The sequence below is a fragment of the Scyliorhinus torazame genome, chromosome 5 (genome assembly GCF_047496885.1).
Source record: "Scyliorhinus torazame isolate Kashiwa2021f chromosome 5, sScyTor2.1, whole genome shotgun sequence".
Taxonomy (NCBI): domain Eukaryota; kingdom Metazoa; phylum Chordata; class Chondrichthyes; order Carcharhiniformes; family Scyliorhinidae; genus Scyliorhinus; species Scyliorhinus torazame.
In genome coordinates this window covers 173,297,465-173,317,992 of record NC_092711.1, presented here as the reverse complement: position 1 = coordinate 173,317,992, position 20,528 = coordinate 173,297,465, and the positions used below count along the sequence as shown (strand labels likewise).

Sequence of the window (20,528 nt, the reverse complement as noted above, 5' to 3'; positions counted from 1 at the left end):
CAGGGCAAAGATGTGCAGGTTAGGTGAATTGGCCATGCAAAAAAGCCCCTCAGTGTTCAAATAGGTTAGCTAGGGTTACTGGGTGACAGTGATCGGGTGGAGGCTTGGGCCTAGGTAGGGTGCTCTTTCAAAGGCAGATGCAGAATTGGTGGGCTGAAAGGCATCCTTCTGCACTGTAGGGATTCTATGATGAGGAACACTTTAAATTGAGGCTGGATTGGTTGCGAAGGATTTTCTTTGCCTCTTTGTCATCAAGTAGCAGGGGTGTAGCAATCCTTATTAATAAAAATATCCCTTTTAAGGTTGAAACCTGCACCAAGGACAAAGGAGATAGATATGTGATCATTAGAAGTTCGGTGAATGGAGATGTAGTTTCAATAATGAATGTTTATGGATGCCCGAATGACTCCCCGGAGTTCAACTCGAAGGCGTTTGTGGACTTTGCTGTTAGCTTCGACTAACTCTTTTGTGGTTGGTGACTTCAACGGCCACAAATATCCTCTGGTAGATAAGCTCCCGGTTACCAGGAAATCCCCCACGCTGCAAGCTAGGGCGTTGGTCTCGGCTTGTGAGGAGGTGGGTTATGTGGATATTTGGGGAACTTTGCACCCGAGGGGTGGAGATTTTACCTTCTTTCCAGTCCCACGGCAAATTCAGACTAGAATCGCCGACTTCTTCGTGCCGAGGACGGACTGGTGTCCGCTTGCACCACAGGGAACATCATAAATGCGGCCCATCCCCCCCGGTTTTTCAGGAGGATCTGCTGGAGGGCTCACCCCCAGGACGAGGAAGTGGAGGTTTGATGCCTCCCTGATCAGAGATACTTCATTCACTGCACATTTTCAGGAAGAGTTTGAGCTCTTCCGTTAACTCGGCCCCTGGTATTTCCCCCTCCAGACGTGTAAAGCTCAGGCCGGGGGGGGGGTGATCATTTCTGTCACTGCTGATGAAAGGTGCAGAATGCTGGAGAACCAGCGGCGTCTGGAGGTTTGTTTGATGAAAGCCCAGGAGGAAGTTTCCGCCGGAGTGAAGCTCAGTCACACAAACCCCGCGCTCTGATTGGCTGGAGGACCAGAGTCCTTCCGGTAGTACAACTCTTCCCATTGGTCAATGCCTCAGCAGGAAGGTCAGGAGGTGAGCTCCTCTGTACATGCGCAGCTTCCACTCTCCTTTAGACATGCGCAGTCTCAGGCAGGGGGGAGATCACCGAGCGGCTTCCAGCTCTGGTCGGAGCCGTCAGCCGGTTGCCTGGAAACTTGTCTCGAGGAGGTGTGGAGGGAGGGGGTTGAACGGGCGGGGCTCCCACGTCTGCGCACTGGAACCCAGTGACGACTCCGCGGAATAGAGTAATTCCTATTGGCTGATTCAGGCAGGGCTCCATTGTGATGTCACAGGGGAAGTGAAGGTAAAACTTCCTCCTGTCTCCAACATCTGTGAGTGACTCTTTTATTGTCGTCACAATTATTACAGAAACCAATTTACAAGGCTCCAGGCCTCATTACACTTCAAATTGACGATTAAACACACTTCAAATTGACAATTAAACAGTCGCTTAACACAAAACAGCTACAAGGCCCAATTACATTTCACAATAACGTTGTAACAGTCATTGAACACAAACAGCTGCAAGGCACAGGGCCGAAATACGTTTCCAGATACCAATTAACCAGTCACTTATCACAACCAGCCGCAAGGCACAGGCCCTATGCATAGTTCAAGTAACAATCGAACAGTCACATCACACGAACAGTCGTGAGGCACAAGGCCTCGAAACCCAACGACCATTCCAAAGAAAAAAGGAACAAAAAACCACAAGACACGAGTACATTTCGAGGTAACGGCCTCTAAACACATAAAACAAGCAGTCGCGAGGCACAAGGCCTCGGAACCATACGACCACTCCAAAAGAGATGAAACAAAAACCAAAAATAAAATCCACAAGACACGAGTACATTTCAAGGTGACGACCTCTAAACACATAAGACAAGCAGTCGCGAGGCACAAGGCCCCGATACAATACGGCTGCTTCGGAAACAAATATTACCCACAGGGCCTCGATACATTTTAACAGTGTCATATCAAACCCAATCACCAGGCACCAGGCCTCAATTCACCCCAGAAAATATTTAACAGGATAGAATCAATCACCGAACACTAATTCCCGCTCACCCACCCCCGTTCACCCTGCCCTGCAGCCGACACTCCGGAGGAAAGGCCCCTCCTCGCGAAGAGCACAGACCACCGGAGAGCCAGACCCGGGCGCGGCGGAGGAGAGAGGGTTCCCCCCTCCTGGACCCCGCCCGTAGGCACGGGACCATTCGGAGGGAGAGCAGTTTCCCACCAATTAGCATTCCACCACCAATACTAAATAATATTTCAGAGTAAACCAAAATGAGTTGTATGTCCTAGGCTGACAAAGAAAACGAAAAACAAAGAAAACAAGAAAACAAATCCCTTAGTACACATAGAAAAGTCCATAAAAAAGAATCCATCAATTTACACGTTCCACATCATGACCCCGGCGCTCCAGCCGAAATTTCACAAGGAACAACACGTCCTCAAAGTCCTCCAATGGCAGCGGCCAGAGTCGCTCCAATGTTGGCAACAGTCGACAATGGGGAAGAAAGTCCCAGAGAAAGTCCCAACCGCCCACAGGGCGTCCAAGGGGACCGAACCCTCGGAGACCCCAGGAACGGCAGCAACCCACCCCGGGCTGCAGGCCGCCCGTCGGGCATCCACTCCCGGTCCCGACCCGCCGCTTCCAGCAGCCTATCCAGCTGCCATCCTTCCTCCATTCCTTCGTCCTCCATTGGGCAAACTCAAAACCGCCGACAGCAAACCTCGCAGTCCGAAGCAGCGTCTCCGCAGCTCGACCGCTGACTTGAAACACGACTGGTCGCAGTACTCCGAAACCGGTATTCTCCCCTTCCCTCGGGGACCAGGAGCGATGGGCACCGAGTTGCTGTTCCACCCCATCCAGGAAGCTCCCAGAGGCGGCCTGCCTTTCGAATCGGCCCGGCGGCGGACACCAAGCTAGCACACAACCGCCCAAGCCTCCTCCACTTGTCATCCCAGGAGTTTGGACAGTGTTGGCCGTAGCTCCCACAATCCCCCGCGCTGGGGAACCCACTCTATCCGCCGCACGGGCGGGTGATCAGGTACTGCGCATGTCCAAGGGTGAGGGGAAGCTGCGCATGTGTGGAGGAAAGCCCGCCCTCTGACCTTCCTGCTAAGGTGTTGTCCAATGGGAAAGTGGGAGGACTGGAAGGACTATGGTCTTCCAGCCAATCAGAAGGCAGATGTTGTGTTAATGATGATTGACCATGACACGGGCTGAAACCTCTTCCTGTCTCCAACATCCGTGAGTAAAACACTTTCTTTTCTCCCCCTTTCCATTTCTTTTCTCATTCTGACCTTCAATTGGTCACTTGCAGCAACAGAAGGGAAAGGAAGTGAATCCGGGGAGGGTGCAGACTCTGCAAAGCTTGGCCCAGGTCTCTCTCTCTCTCTCTCTCTCTCAAAGACATTGACATCTTTTGCTCCCTCAGCTTGACACATTTATTTGTTTGGCTAAAAGGGTGGTTTCTTTCTTAATGTTAACAATTAAAAGGGTTGGTTTCCCCAAAGTTCTCCCTGTGTCAATGCGGGTTTCCTGCAGGTGCTCCGGTTTCCTCCCACAAGTCCCGAAAGACGTACTGTCTGGTAATTTGGACATTCTGAATTTTCCCTCTGTGTACCCGAACAGCATGGTAGCATAGTGGTTGGCACAATTGCTTCACAGCTCCAGGGTCCCAGGTTCGATTCCCGGCTTGGGTCACTGTCTGTGCAGATTCTGCACGTTCTCCCATGTATGCATTGGTTTCCTCCGGGTGCTCCGGTTTCCTCCCACAATCCGACGATGTGCAAGTTAGGTGGATTGGTAATGCTAAATTGTCCTTCGTGTCCAAAATTGCCCTTAGTGTTGGGTGGGGTTACTGGGTTATGGGGATAGGGTGGAGGTGTGGCCTTGGGTAGGGTGCTCTTTCCAAGAGCCGGTGCAGACTCGATGGGCCGAATGGCCTCCTTCTGCACTGTAAATTCTATAACAGACGCCGGAATGTGGCGACTCAGGGCTTTTCACAATAATTTCATTGCAGTGTTAATGTAAGCCTACTTGTGACAATAAAGATTATTATTATTAGAGTTGGCTAAAATTTAAAGGAACAGTAAATAAATGTCGGACAGAGATATGTCTAGTGGTTTTACATGGCACAGTTTAGATATATTATTATGAAAACAAATTACTGTGGATGCTGGAATCTTAAACAAAAACAGAAAATACTGGATAATCTCAGAAGGTTTGACAGCATCTGTGGAGAGAAAAGGGAACTAATGTTTCGAGTCTGGATGACTCTTTGTGACAGTTAGAGAGAACTGGAAATGGGGTCAGATTTGTACTGTAGTGGGGGAGGGGTGGAATGGAGCGGTGGGGCTGGAATAGGGCCAGCAATAGGTGGAGATATAGACAAAGATGTCGAGAACAGAAGATAAAAGGAATGCAAAGGGTGGTAATTAAGGCTAAGAAGGGCTGATAGTGGTACATAAAAAGGTTAGAATGTGTGAATGGCAGAATAAAGGTGAGCAGTGTGTAAAGGGCAACTTGAAATAATTTGAATGGGGGAGGGGAGGAGAATAATGGGGAGGGAAAAAACGATCAAAGGAAGAAATAAAAACAAAAATAAATTGATAGATAAAAATGGGGTAAATGTGGTGGAGAGTCTGAGGTTGTTGAACTCAATGTTAAGTCCGGAAGGGTGTAACATGCCTAATCAGAAGATGAGGTGCTGTTCCTCCAGTTTGCGCTGGGCTTCACCTGAACATTGCAGCAGGCCAAGGACGGACGTGTGGATTGAGAGCAGGGCAGTGAGTTGAAATGGCAAGCGGCAGGAAGGTCTGGGAACTGCTTGCGGATGGACTGGAGGTGTTCTGCAAAGCCTGGAAAAATATATTCATTTTGCTTCGGTTTGCACCCCTCTATCACCTCCACATGGTCTGTCTCCAACACTTCCCTTTCCTTCCTTGACCTTTCTATTTCAATTTCTGAGATAGACTGTGCACTAATATCCATTACAAACCTACCGACTCCCACGGCTACGTCGACTCCAGCACTTCACACCCCACGTCCTGTAAGGGCTCCAACCCATTCCCTCAGTTCCTACACCTCCGTCACATCTGTTCCGATGATGCCACTTTCCAAAACGGTGCTGCTGACATGTCTTCATTCTTCCTTAACCGTGGCTTCCCACCCACTGTGGTCGACGGGGCTCTCAACCGTGACCGACCCATCTCCCACACCTCTGCCCTCCCCCTCACTCCTCTCTCCCAGAACCAGGATAGAATCCCCACTGTCCTCACTTTTCACCCCACCAGCCTCCGCATTGAAGAAATCATCCTCCGCCAGTTCTGCCAACTCCAGCAAGATTCCACCACCAAACACAGCTTCCCCTCACGCCCCCTGTCAGCATTTGGAATTCTCTACCCCAGAGGACTGTGGAACCTCGGTCATCAAGTATTTTCAAGACTGAGATTGCTAACGTTTCAAGGGGGTGAAGTTATCGAGGGATATGGGGGATAGTGTTGGAAAATGGTGCTGAGGTAGATCGGACAATGCTCTCATTGAATGGTTGAGCAGGTTCGAATGGCTGACTGCAGCTCCGATGTGTTATGGTCCCTGTGTCCAGGACAGGAAGCAGTGAGCATGGATCTGTCAATCAGCCTGAATCAGCACCTTCAGGAGAATTGGGTGGGTGAATATTAGATACAGTGAATTGAGGGAGAGTGTGTGGGATGGATATTTACAGATGTTGCGGAATGCAAGAGAAAAGAAAGTTCCAGAGAAACTAGAATTGTTTGTTCTGAATTTCTATCCTGTACTGACAGTGATGTCTTTTGTAAATTGTTTTAACAGGAGATTCGAAGAGGACAAATTACAGACAGAAACCTAATACATGTCGTCTGGATCTGACAGTCCCTCAATTCCTTGGAACCTGAATATCATTGGCCTTCGAATCTAAAGGAGAAATGTTTGCCTCATCTGTCAACTTCAAAACATTTTGAAGTTGACAGATGAGGCAAACATTTTTCCAAGAGACTGGAAAAACACACGAGTGAGAGTGTTCCAGAGCACTGACTGTGGAAAGAGCTTTAACCAGTTACACAGCCTGAAAAAACATTGCACAATCCACAGCGGGAAGAGACCCTACACGTGTTCTGTGTGTGGACGACGCCTCAACTGATTGTCCGAACTGGACAGACACAAGGGGACCCAAAACATGGAGAAACCATGGAAATGTGAGGACTGTGGGAAGGGATTCACAGCACCATCTGTGATGGAAATTCATCGGCGCATTCACACTGGGGAAAGGCCATTCACCTGCTCTCAGTGTGGAAAAGGATTCACTCAATTCTCTGACCTGCAGAGACACCAGCGTGTTCACACTGGGGAGAGGCCGTTCATCTGCTCTCAGTGTGGGAAGAGATTCACTTGGTTATCCATTCTGCAGACTCACCAGCGCGTTCACACTGGGGAGAGGCCGTTCACCTGCTCTCAGTGTGGGAAGGGATTCACTCAGTTATCCAGCCTGCAGAGACATGAGCGAGTTCACACTGGGGAGAAGCCGTTCACCTGCTCTCAGTGTGGGAAGGGCTTCACTCAGTTATCCCACCTGCGGAGCCACCAGCGAGTTCACACTGGGGAGAGGCCATTCACCTGCTCTCAGTGTGGGAAGGGATTCTCTCGGTTACCCACCCTGCGGACACACCAGCGAGTTCACACTGGGGAGAGGCCGTTCACCTGCTCTGAGTAGGTGAGATATTCAGTGATCCATCCCAACTATGGAGACACCGCCGAGTTCTCACTGGGGAGAGGCCGTTCACCTGCCCTCAGCGTGGGAGGATTTTGTGTTTCATCGCACATGCTCACACACCAAGTTCACAACTGATTACGGGGGTTGGATTCCGCTGTTCTGCTCTCAATTGCATCCAGGACTGCATTTTGTTAATTCTGTCAGTTGATCAATAGGGATGGGCGGAGGGTTTCTTCCTGCTGGACTGGTTGGTCTCACAAATTTGCCTCCAGTGGGCTGATGATCATTGAGCCATGTTGTGAATTCCTGGCTTCAACTTTCACGAGGATCACAGAGCGAAAGGGTGTTTGGTGGTGTAGCCATCTGGGATGGCCATTTACAAAGAAACATGGACATTTGCAAAGCCTCAAGGGAAATATAGCCAATGTAAGATTCAGGCAGGCTCAGAGCCTAAATGTATATTTGTGAACAGAACCAGACAGGATCGAAACCCCCAGCCGATTTGCATGCTAATGACCCATTTCCTTAAGACAAAGGAACTGGTAGTCGGGTATCCAATACAATTCCAGACACATCGGTGCCACTCCCTTTACTCAGGAAGCATAAACAGCCACGGTCAATGACCGCTCAGGACACGCCCAGCCATCAAGGCACCCGCCCCTTTATTGGCTCCAATCGAATACAGTGATCGAAGTCTGCCGAATTATTGGGTCCAAACCTAAGGACCGCCCAAAAGAGTGCGAAACCCCCCAAGGATAAAGAGAGACACTGCCATGTGTTCGGTCTCTTTTGGACCTGGCGCTCCGGCAATGACTGACTCCATCTGCAGCACCACGACCAGAAGCAAGTTCAAGTTCAACGCTCGCTACCAGACAGATGAGCCGAGCTGAACCACAGTTACTTCTCCAGACCCAGCAGATGCAGATTTGAACAAAGGCCACTGTTCCTCTGACCTAAGCCGGGTGCCTGAAGTTAAGTACAGGTTGTCATAGTGATAGGTGTAATTTAGCTTGTGTTTATGTTGCATGTGTAAGTTAATCTTGTGTGTAAATAAAGTATTATTGATCTTGAACGAACTAACTGGTTGTTTGGGTCATTGATCGATATCCGGTTGAACCTTGTGGCGGTATCATTTGATACCTGGCGACTCTGAAAGCATATCCTATTCATATCTAGATTAAGAAGGGCAACCTTATTAGCTGCCATATTTATAGCAAGTAAATATAGCAACAGTGGTTGGAAGATATTTAGTTCCCATTTCTGTTTGGAACCTCTGAAAGCATGCCACGTTGCCATGAAGATGGGCTATGGTGGTTACATGGTTCCTTTGTTTAATTTATCCACGTGTTTTTCACAAAGAAAACTGTCGAGATTTGAAAGGCAAGTTGTGCTGTGGTAGATTGGGACATTACAACAAAAGGTATGACAATAGACAGGCAATCACTAATTTTTAAAGTATTATTACATGTTGACATCAAATGTAGACTCCTTTAAGGAACAAACAGCCACAGGAAAAGTGATGCAACTGTGGCTAACGAGAAAATTTAAAGATTCCATTAGGTCAAAGGAAGAGGCTCATAAAGAGGCCAAAATAACCGTACGCCTGTGGATTGTTGATTGATTTAGAATTCAGCAAAGGAGGACTAATAAATTGTGAAAGAGAAAATAGAATATGGGATCAAACTGACGAGAAACATAAATGCCGACTTGAAAAGCTCCTTTGAGAACGTGAAAAGAAAAAGATTAGTAAAGACCAATGTGGGTCCATTCCAGGCAGAGACAGGAGTGTTTATAATGGGGAGTAAGGAAATGTCAGAGAAACTAAACCATGTGTATCTGTCTTCACGGAGGAAGATACAGAAATCGTCCCAAAAACACGAGAGAACCAAGGGGACTAGTGAGCACGAAGAACTGGGTGTGGTCAGTTAATCCTTGTTCCACTTGTCTTCTTCAATACTCTCTTGGCTGCCTGGGAGTGGCAGTGGTCACTTGATCGGGCAGGGCAGGAGTAACTCTGTTTATTGGCTTGGGCGGAGGGTCTGTTGGGTGGTGGAGTGAGTTTCCCTTCCTGAATTGTCCCCTTTGGAGGCCCCTGGTCTGCTCCTCCTCTGCTGCTCCTCCACAGCCTGGTATGGCAACTGCTCGGGGTAAGACCATTAGAAACTAGAGAGAGCCGTGAACACACCCCAGTCCATCACGCGAACCCGCCTCCCATCCATTGACTCTGTCTACACCTCCCGCTGCCTTGGGAAAGCGGGCAGCATAATCAAAGACCTCTCCCACCCTGGTTATTCTCTTTTCCAACCTCTTCTATTGGGCAGTGAGATACAGAAGTCTGAGAACACGCACTAACAGATCAAAAACAGCTTCTTCCCCGCTGTCACCAGACTCCTGAATAACTCTCTTCTGGACTGAACTGATCTCTTCACACACCTTCTCCACTGAGTAGTACTGCGCTCCGTATGCTTCACCCGATGCCTGTGTCTATGTATTTACATTGTGTATTTATCTATGTCCTATGTTTTGTTTTTCATGTATGGAACGATTTGTATGGACTGTACGCAGAACAATACTTGTCCCTGTACCTCAGTGCACGTAACAATAAAACAAATCAATCAAATCATCAATCAATCCTCTCGGGATAGGTTCCACTGGGGAGGTAGTAACCTGTGGGTTGGAGGGTTTGAGTGAGAGTTTGAGTGTTGTGGATCATTGATGTTTGAGCCCTCATTGGGTCTGAGGATGAGGCTGAGGGGAGAGATAGGCACCCTGCTCCAAATGGGATTATATAGTGACTTCCTGAATGCCCTCCTTGTTGAAGCAGGGTCTCCCGTGGGGAGGCAATGTTTTGACGCCAATGAGGCTACGCAGCTCTGCCCCGAGTATCCTTTTTGTGTCGGTGCACGGTGCAATGTTCTTTCATTGGGCTGATGTTGAATCTTGATATTGTAGTGTGAATAAAGAACATTAGACTTTGTTTCATAAACATAGTTATTTATTACTAACACTACACTAATGAATTACTAAAATGTCTAAGATTAATACAGTTGAAAATAATGGTCTTGACGAATTTTCCTCTCCTTGTGGGTGGAATCTCCTTGGTGGAGGACGACGTGAATCTTCTTGTGTGCGCTGCCCTCGGATGTGGTGAGAGAGGAGTGAGGTTGGGTGTGTAGTGAGTCCTGGCACAGTGTGACTATCCTTGCTTGCCTGACTCCTGTGTACGAGGGGGTACAGGGCCGGGCCAGGTCTTGTACTGTGGTCACTTTCCTGTTGCCCCCTTTTGCTTGGGAGGTTCCTTCTTGGCCGGGGTGTCCTGAGAAGCTGAGTGAGGTTTCGAATGAGGCTTGTGGTGAGGGGCGTACGTCAGGGGACCGTGTGCTCAGGGCTGTATCTTGGTCCCTGTTATCCTGAGATCCTCTGCTTTTGGTAGTACTTTTTTAAATCCTGTTATTGTTAGTCTCTTGGAAGCTGCATCAATTAGAATTTCAACCAATTGTATGAATATTTGCTGGTCTTCTCTGTGTAATTGTGTTGAATGATGATTGTTCTGTGGGTCTGAGTGTCCTTGTTGATTTTTTCCTGAAATTTATGTCTGTTATTTTGGGGTAAAAAAAAAAATCGTTGACTGGTTCCTGCAAAGGGGACATAAGGATGTGTTATTGATGCCTCTGGTGTGACTGGAGCTGGGGGAGATGTGTTCTGACACCCGCCTGAACCTGGCACGGTGATCTTATCCTGGATTCTGGTGGGCGATGCGAGCACTCGCTACGTGAGAAGGTGTGCACCGTTTCACCATGTTTTCATGGCTTTTTCTTCTTCTCCCTTGTTCTCCAGGATATCCATTGGTACACACGGATGCACCAAGCTTAATGATTATATTGATCCATCTGTATTGTCGTCCTCCTGTCCTCTCCTGTACTTCTGTATTGCTGAGACATTTCTGCTGTGCTGTACCAATCCTGAGCTTTTGTTGGATATTTGTTAAAAGGGAAAAACATCAATAAAAATATAAATTAAAAAACCTGCAAATGGCAGAAACATTGGCTCTTGTTCCTCCCAGACCGACTCACTCTCTGTGTCTTCCCCCATCGTAGAAGTCTCACTGCTGGAAAGACGGATCTCCCGTAACAGTGAACCTCCCTCTGAAGGAACTTTCCATTAGACTTTGGATTCTGGACACATGGAAAACCATGACTTGTATTTTATTATGGTCATTCCCGGAACCCTCTTCCTTTTTCCATATCCCCCGTTTATTGTACGAATGCAAAAGTGGGTGGGTGTTGGGAAACCCCTCTCGCCCCCGTGTGTGTAAAAATAAACCAACCTCTTTATTTCATCTTACCTTTTTCTGTGCAAGTTATTCAGAGAATTGAAACATACTCCGATTTTGGGCCTGTCTGGAGAATCTGGCGTTTTACGTGGGAAAAATGGGCGAGGTCCCAGCACCGATCCTCTGACCGGTGCGGGGCTCGCAGCCGCGCCACGTAAAACGCACGGCCTCCACAAAATGAATTGCCGGGTCCGTGGCCGCACATGCGCATGGCGACAACCTGCAGCAGTCGCGCTGTACAACATGTCGGCTACGCGCGGACCTGATCTGCCAGATAGTGCCTCCCTGGACCTCCCCTCGCTGAAGCCCCCCCCCCCCCCGCCCCGGCCAGCAGCAAGGCTCCCCCCCCCCCCCCCACCTCCTGCTGACTGTGGAGCTGCTGGACACAGTGCGCAGCCACCACGCAGGTTGTCGCACGGCTGGGCCCACACGTCAACTGCGTGGTCGGGCACTCGACCCATCGGGGGCGGAGCATCAGGGGAGGGCCTTCAGCTAACATCCTGAGGCCGTCCCAATGGCATGCGGCTACTCCTCGATGTTGCCGTTTTGGAGGGGGCGGAGCGTCCAAAAACCGCCGCCACCCCCGATTCAGTCGGAAAAAGGAATTCTCTGCCTGATCGCTGATTACAAAATCGCTGTCGGCAAGCAGAGAATCCCAGCCCCTGTCTCTTTAATCAGTGAGAGATCCTGGGCCAAATTCTCCAATTCCGAGGCTAAGTGCGGAGGATCTGTGGCATTTTACATGGAAACAATCGGTGCAGCCCCCTCACCGATGCTGCGACCGGTGAGGGGTTGGCAGCCACGCCACAAAAAGCTCCCGGCCTCCACGAAATACATAGCCGGGTCTGTGGCCCCCCCTGGCCATACCATCACCAGAACAGAGATCCTGTCCCTTTAATCAGAGCGAGACCCTGTTGCTGGAACAGAACAGAGATCCTGTCCCTTTAATCAGAGAGAGACCCAGTCCCTGGAACAGATCAGAGATCCTGTCCCTTTAATCAGAGAGACCCTGTCCCTGGAACAGAACAGAGATCCTGTCCCTTTAGAGATCCTGTCCCTGGAACATAGACCGATCTCCCTGCTAAATGTTGGCTAAAATCTTGGCCTCGAGAATAGAGGATTGTGTCCCGGGGTGATAGGGGAGGACGAGACAGGTTTGTGAAGGGAAGACATCTGGCGGTCCACATCAGGAGGCTAGTGATCATGATACCTCCAGAGGGACGAGAGGTAGAGGTGGTGGTCGCAATGGATGCAGAGAAAACCTTTGATCGAGTGGAGTGGGACTATTTGTCGGAGGTCCTGGGGCGGTTTGGATTTGGGCAGGTTTTGTGGACTCGGTCTGGTTGTTATACTAGGCAGCGGTGGCATTTTACGGATGAACCGGTGAGTTCAGATTATTTCAGGCTGCACTGGGGGAGTAGGCGGGGGTGCCCACTCTCCTGCTGCTGTTTGTCCTGGCAAAAGAACCGTTGGCGATGGACTGAGAGTGTCAGGGGATAGTGGACATTATAAAAGAGACCATTCTTTTAGCCAGACAAATAAATGTGACAAGCTGATGGAGCAAAGGGTGTCAATGTGTTAGGAATAGTAAGGCGAAAAGGTAACTGATAGGAGTAGTCTATAGGCCACCAAATAGTAACAGGATGGTAGGGCAGGCAATAAGCAAAGAAATAACGGATGCATGTAGAAATGGTACAGCGGTTATCATGGGACATTTTAATCTGCATATCGATTGGTTTAACCAGGTTGGTAAAGGCAGCCTTGAGGAGGAGTTTATAGAATGTGCCCGGGATAATTTCCTGGAACAGTATGTAATGGAACCTACAAGGGAACAAGCGGTCCTAGATCTGGTCCTGTGTAATGAGGCAGGATTGATTAATGATCTCATAGTTCGGGATCCTCTTGGAAGGAGTGACCACAATATGGTGGAATTTAAAATACAGTTGGAGAATGACAATGTAAAATCAAACACTAGTGTTTTGTGCTTAAACAAAGGCGATTACAATGGGATGAGAGAAGAACTAGCTAAGGTAGACTGGGAGCAAAGACTTCATGGTGAAGCAGTTGAGGAACAGTGGAGAACCTTCCGAGCGATCTTTCACAGTGTTCAGAAAAAGTTCATACCGACAAAAAAGAAAGACGGTAGAAAGGGGAAAAATCGACCGTGGATGTCTAAGGAGGTGAGGGAGAGTATCAAATTGAAGGAAAAAACATACAAAGTGGCAAAAATTAGTGGGAGACTAGAGGACTGGGAAGTCTTTAGGGGACAACAGAAAGCTACTAAAAAAGCCATAAAGAAGAGTAAGGTAGACTATGAAAGTAAACTGGCTCAGAACATAAAAGCAGATAGTAAAAGCTTCTACAAATATATAAGACAAAAAAGAGTGGCTAAGGTAAATATTGGTCCTTTGGGAGATTTAATAATAGGAGACGGGGAAATGGCTGAGGAGCTGAACAGGTTTTTTGGGTCAGTCTTCACAGTGGAGGACACAAATAACATGCCAGTGACTGATGGAAATAAGCATATGATAGGTGAGGACCTTGAGATGATTGTAATCACTAAGGAGGCAGTATTGGGCAAGCTAATGGGGCTAAAGGTAGACAAGTCTCCTGGCCCTGATGGGATGCATCCCAGAGTGTTAAAAGAGATGGCTAGGGAAATTGTAAACGCACTAGTGATAATTTATCAAAATTCACTAGACTCTGGGGTGGTCCCAGAGGATTGGAAAGTAGCAAACGTGACACCACTGTTTAAAAAAGGAGGTCGGCAGAAAGCGGGTAATTATAGGCCGGTAAGCTTAACTTCGGATGTAGGGAAAATGCTGGAATCTATCATTAAGGAGGAAATAGCGGGGCACCTGGAGGGAAATTGTCCCATTGGGCAGACGCAGCATGGGTTCACAAAGGGTAGGTCGTGTCTGACTAATTTGGTAGAATTTTTTGAAGCCGTTACCAGTGCAGTACATAACAGGGAGCCAATGGATGTGGTATATCTGGATTTCCAGAAAGCTTTTGACAAGGTGCCACACAAAAGGTTGCTGCATAAACTAAAGATGCATGGCATTGAGGGTAAAGTGGTAGCATGGGTAGAGGATTAGTTAACTAACAGAAAGCAGAGAGTGGGGATAAATGGGTGTTTCTCTGGTTGGCAACCTGTAACTAGTGGGGTCCCTCAAGGATCAGTGTTGGGCCCGCAGTTGTTCACAATTTACATAGACAATTTGGAGTTGGGGATCAAGTGCAATGTGTCAAAGTTTGCAGATGACACTAAGATGAGTGGTAAAGCAAAAAGTGCAGAGGATACCAGAAGTCTGCAGAAGGATTTGGATAGGTTAGGTGAATGGGCTAGGGTCTGGCAGATGGAATTCAATGTTGCCAAGTGTGAGGCTATCCATTTTGGAAGGAATAACAGCAGAATGGATTATTATTTAAACGGTAAGATGTTAAAACATGCTGCTGTGCAGAGGGACCTGGGTGTGCTGGTGCATGAGTCGCAAAAAGTTGGTGTGCAGGTGCAACAGGTGATTAAGAAGGCTAATTGAGTTTTGTCTTTCATTGCTAGAGGGATGGAGTTCAAGACTAGTGAGGTTATGCTGCAATTGTAAAGGTTGTTGGTTAGGCCGCATCTGGAGTATTGTGTTCAGTTTTGGTCTCCTTACCTGAGAAAGGACATATTGGCACTGGAGGGAGTGCAGAGGAGATTCACTAGGTTGATCCCAGAGTTGAGGGGATTAGATTATGACGAGAGGTTGAGTAGACTGGGACTGTACTCATTGGAGTTTAGAAGGATGCGGGGGGATCTTATTGAGACATATAAAATTATGAAGGGAATAGATAGGATAGATGCGGGCAGGTTGTTTCCACTGGTCGGGGAAAGCAGAACTAGGGGGCATAGCCTCAAAATAAGGGGAGGTAGATTTAGGATGGAGTGTAGGAGGAACTTCTTCACCCAAAGGGTTGTGAATCTCTGGAATTCCTTGCCCAGTGAAGCAGTTGAGGCTCCTTCTTTAAACGTTTTTAAGAAAAAGATAAGATGCCTTTCTAAAGAATAAAGGGATTTGGGGATATGGTGTACGGGCCGGAGAGTGGAGCTGAGTCCAAGGATCAGCCATGATCTCATTGAATGGCGGAGCAGGCTCGAGATGCCAGATGGCCTACTCCTGGTCCTAATTCTTATGTTACAGAGAGAGATCTGGGCCAACCTTTGCAGAGTCTCCACCCTCCCTGGATTCACTTCCTTTCCCTTCAGTTGCTGTAAGTGACCAATTGAAGGTCAGAATGAGAAAAGAAATGGAAAGGGGGAGAAAAGAAAGTGTTTTACTCCCAGATGTTGGAGACAGGAGGAAGTTTCAGTCGGTGTGAAGCTCAATCTCAATTCGCAGAAAGCCCGCGCTGAATGGATGGAGGACGAGAGTCCTTCCGGTCCTAACGATTCCCATTGGTCGATACCTCAGCATGACGGTCAGGGAGTGGGTTTTCCCTCGCACATGCGCAGCCTCTCCTCTCTCTTGCACATGCGCAGTCCCGGGCCGGGGGAGGGAAAATCACTGAGTGGCTTCTCGCTCTGGCAGGAGCTGTCAGACAGTTGCCTGGAAACCTTGTCTCGAGGAGGGGGAACAATGAGTGGGGCGGAGCTGCTGTGTCTGTGCGCCGATCATGCGCACTGGAACCCTGAGACGTCACCGTGCATTCCTATGCATGCACCGGCAGGTTGTTGACCAATGGGAAGAGTTGGTGAACCGGAAGGACTCTCTTCCACCATCCAATCAGCTCCCCCGTTGTCTGAATGCGGAAGCTGGACAATGAGCAAAACTGGGGCCTCACACAGACTGAAACCTCCCTCCTTTCTCAAACATCTGTGAGTAAAACACCTTATTTTCTCCCCCTTTCCATTTATTTTCTCATTCTGGAGGGAAAGGATGTGAATCGAGGGAGGGTGCAGACGCTGGAAAGCTTGGCCCAGGTCTCTCTCTCTTAAACACATTGACATCCTTTGCTCCCTCAGCTTGACACATTTATTTGTCTGGCTAAAAGGATGATCTCTTTCCCAATGTTCACAATTAAAGGGCTGCTTTCCCCAGGAGATGGCTGACGTTTAAGGGGACAGTAAATTAATATCGGACAGAGATATGTCTTGTGTTATATGGTACAGATTAGATATATTATTTATGGTTCTGTTATAAAGTACATTTATTATTATTTCCAGTTGTGTAATATTGTGCTGTAGCTATGTTATATATTTCCAGTCATCTCTTCCCTCAAGAGGGTTATTAGTCTCTGGATTTCTCTTGAAAATAAAATGAAAATGAATGAAATGAAAATCGCTTATTGTCACAAGTAGGCTTCAAATGAAGTTTCTGTGAAAAGCCCCTTGTCGCCACATTCCAGCGCCTGTTCGGGGAGGCTGGTACGGGAATCGAACCGTGCTGCTGGCCTGCCTTGGTCTGCTTTAAAAGCCAGCGATTTAGCCCAGTGTGCTAAACCAGCCCCTTCCACAGGGACCAGTGGGGTGTGGGGGTCATTGAATATATTCACGGATGAGGTGGACAGATTTTTAATAAATTGTTATTTTTTAAAATCATTTTTTAAACAATGAGTGCAACAGTGTAACAGAAAAAATGGTGGAAAATGGGCACAAAGCGGAACAAGAGATATTGCCAACATAAATCCAAGCAACACATTGCAGAATTAATTTGGAGCAGGATATTTGAGCGACCAGAGCCTCGAGATGAAATGCCAGATCAATTGAACAACCAGTTAACAGGTTAAAATGGTGAGTGGGGAAAGAGGGTAAGAGTTTCTAAAAACAGAGGATAACAATTCAGTTTGTAAAATATGACAAAACAGACTAACCGGATATACAAATGAAAGTGAATAACACAAAATGAATGACAGAGAACTCCAAGAATGCAGATGGCCATTCACCCCTTAAGTCTGCCGTGAGTCTTGGAAAGAACAGTTCACTGAAGCCCACTCCGCATCCTATTCTCTTAACCCGGTGCATTGATCATGGTCAAGCCACCTAACCTGAACATCTTGGACACTAAGGGGCAATTTAGTGTGACCAATCCACTTTAGCACAGTGGAACCCCCTTCAGCAATGGCAGCACTCAGTTCTGCCATGATTAACACTTGGATAATAGAAGAAAGACAATGGATAATAAGCACACGGCACATCTACCATAACTGGGATGAGATAATCCGAGTCCCTGGAACACTCGAGAAGAAGACATTCAATCGGCGCTCACAGAATAACAACTCCCTTCAACAGGATAAAAGATAACAAATTCAGACAACAAATCCATGATAGGGAAAGAGTTCAGATTAGAGCCTGAGCTGCAAATCAGCGCTCCAATCCTTGCCCTTCAAGGATTTAGCGAAGACCAAGGCAGTATTAGGATTATTGAAAGACTTGATGGAGTTGTCGGATACAATTTTCAGGGTCAGAGGATAAAGTGACATAATTCACTGCAAGGTGAGATGGGAGCCAGGTCTCACCTCACCGTACCCTTCTCCAGGACCCTCTGGTGATCTTTCAAGTTGTGTAAGGGAATGATTACAGGCCTGGGATGAAAACTATCCCTCGGCCTCAAAGACAGGATCCGATGCCCTTTCTAATTTGAAACGCTAAGGCTTCACATCCTGCTTGAGAAAACGTGGCAGTCGGTCCTCGAAGAACCTAACGGGGGCCTTACCCTCCACACCTTCTGGCAGGCCGACGACTCGGATGTTCTTTCTCTGACCCTCGGTTCTCCAAGTTCTCCAGGAGTCCACCACACCACTCAGCCAGTTTTCCAAGGATTGAATTCTTGCCTCCGCCGAGGCTCAACGTTCAGGATTCTCTCCTCCGGATCATCAAGTCTCTTCATGGTGTTTTACAGCTCGTCCTCATGAGCTCACAGATATTGAGTCAGCTCACTCTGCCTCTGGTCAATAACACGGATAATGTCGCTGACATAGACCGACCAATGATCCCACAGAATAGACGAGCAGGCTCGATAGGCCGAATGGCCAACTGCAGCTCCTATTTGTAATGGTCTCTGTTTCCAGGAAAGGAAGCAGTTAGCAGGGATCTGCCAATCAGTCTGAATCAGCATCTTCAGGAGAATTGGGAGGGTGAATATTAGATACAGCAGAGTGAGAATGGAGGGAGAGTGGGATGGAGATTTACAGCGTTTGGGGAATGAGTGGAAAGAATGTTCTCTAGGAACTAGAATTGTCTGTCCTGAATTTCTATCCTGTACTGACAATGATGTATTTTGTAAATTGTTTTTACAGGCTATTAGAGGAGGAGGAATTACAGACAGAAATCTCAAACGTCACGTCTCAATCTGACTGAGTCTCTCAATTCCTTGGAACTGGATATCACCGGACTTTGAATCTAGAAGGAGAAATTTTTGTCTGTTCTGTCAGCTTTAAAACATTTTAAACATCAGTGTGACTGGAAAAGCACCGAGACACACACACCCGAGTGAGAGTGTTCCAGAGCACTGACTGTGGAAAGAGCTTTAACCAGTTACACAGCCTGAAAAAACATCACTCCATTCACAGCGGACAGAGACCGTACACGTGTTCTGTGTGTGGACGAGGCTTCAACTGATCGTCAAACCTGGAGAGACACGAGGAGACCCAAAATATGGAGAAACCGTGGAAATGTGGGGACTGTGGAAAGGGATTCAGAGTCCCATCTCAGCTGGACGTTCATCGACGCAGTCACACTGGAGAGAGGCCATTCACCTGCTCTGTGTGTGGGAAGGGATTCACTCAATTATACACCCTGCAGACACACCAGCGAGTTCACACTGGGGAGAGGCCGTTCACCTGCTCTGTGTGTGGGAAGGGATTCACTGTGTTATGCACCCTGCAGACACACCAGCGAGTTCACACTGGGGAGAGGCCATTCATCTGCTCTCAGTGTGAGAAGGGATTCACTAATTTATCCATCCTGCGAAGTCACCAGCGAGTTCACACTGGGGAGAGGCCGTTCAGCTGCTCTCAGTGTGAGAAGGAATTTGCTCAATTATCTAACCTGCGGAAACATCAGCGGGTTCACACTGGGGCAAGGCCGTTCACCTGCTCTCAGTGTGGGAAAGGATTCACTCAGTTATCCAACCTGCGGAAACATCAGCGAGTTCACACTGGGGAGAGGCCGTTCAGCTGCTCTCAGTGTGAGAAGGAATTCGCTCAGTTATCCAACCTGCGGACACATCAGCGAGTTCACACTGGGGAGAGGCCGTTCAGCTGCTCTCAGTGTGAGACGGAATTCACTCAGTTATCCAGCCTGCAGTCACACCAGCGAGTTCACACTGAGTAGAGGACCTTCACCTGCTCCCAGTCTGGGAAGGGAATCCATGATTCATGGCGCCTGCTGAGACACCAAGTTCACAAGTGATTACAAGGGGTTGGATTTTGCTGTTATTGTTTCTGCTTCAGTTACATCCAGGACGGCATTTTGTTCATTCTGACAGTTCATCAATGGGGAGGGTCGGAGGGTTTTGTTCTGCTGGTCTGGCGGTAAATGAGCAATACTGTACACAGTGCTCCAGATGTGGTCTCGCCAATGTCCTGTGTAATTGACATTCTTACAGACTTCTTACTGTGCTCACCCCAGTCCAACACCAGCATCTCCACATCACTGTATAATTGAAGCATAACCTCCCTACTTTTGTATTCAATTCCCCTCACAATAAACAATGACATTCTATTAGCTTTCCTTGCTGGACCTGTATACTCGCCATTTGTGATTCATGCTCTTGGACACCCAGATCCCTCTGAGTCTCAGAACCATGTGAGCTCTCCTGTGTTTCTAACAGACCCACATATTCAACCAATACATCACATATCTCTGCCTTCCTAGCTTTAGCTGGCATCTCTAATTTCATTTACCTGCCAATTCACCAGTTTGCCGTTTTGAAACCCTTTTCAAGAAACCAAAGACAGGCCGTCCACCTGAAAAAAACTCTCAGCAGCCTCCAGCGCCATCCTTATACCACTACAAACCTGGTGTGTCTTTTTAATTTATACTGTAACCCAATCATCGCCCTCTGCCATTCCAAAGATCAGGGACCTGAGCCCCCAAGTTATATTGCAACCCCCGGCCTGGTGTGTGGCCAGTTCTCGCCCCGGAGGACTTCCGGTGGTGGCTATGAAGGAGTAAGTCGCACATTTGGTGGCTCCCGCTCTGGTCGGACTTTTGGACCTTTTCCCCCTATTTTTTAACGGAGTTGAATTGTAGAACGGATGTTTGTGGCAATTCTCTACTGAATTCCCATTTCGGTGCATGGAGAAAAGGACTAGAAGTGTTCGTAAGGGCAGAAACGAAAAGACAGAAAAGATTTGGGCTGTAGTTG

General features: G+C 48.0%; 1 protein-coding gene across 1 annotated transcript; it reads left to right on the top strand.

The window, feature by feature from the left end:
• Nucleotides 1-1,108: 1,108 nt before the first annotated feature.
• On the top strand, nucleotides 1,109-19,679 carry LOC140418047 (uncharacterized). Its single transcript, XM_072501474.1, has 3 exons — nucleotides 1,109-1,433; nucleotides 5,948-6,842; nucleotides 18,782-19,679. The coding sequence occupies exons 2-3, from the start codon at nucleotides 6,312-6,314 to the stop codon at nucleotides 19,490-19,492; spliced, it is 1,242 nt and encodes a 413-aa protein (XP_072357575.1). The 5' UTR covers nucleotides 1,109-1,433; nucleotides 5,948-6,311; the 3' UTR covers nucleotides 19,493-19,679.
• Nucleotides 19,680-20,528: the final 849 nt, after the last annotated feature.

What these genes read in the sequence shown, in the direction of transcription:
- LOC140418047 (XM_072501474.1), top strand. Translation starts at nt 6,312, where the DNA reads ATGGAGAAACCATGGAAATGTGAGGACTGTGGGAAGGGATTCACAGCA. An exon ending in GGCCGTTCACCTGCTCTGAG is followed by an intron (nt 6,843 to 18,781) that starts TAGGTGAGATAT and finishes TTCAACTGATCG; the next exon opens with TCAAACCTGGAGAGACACGA.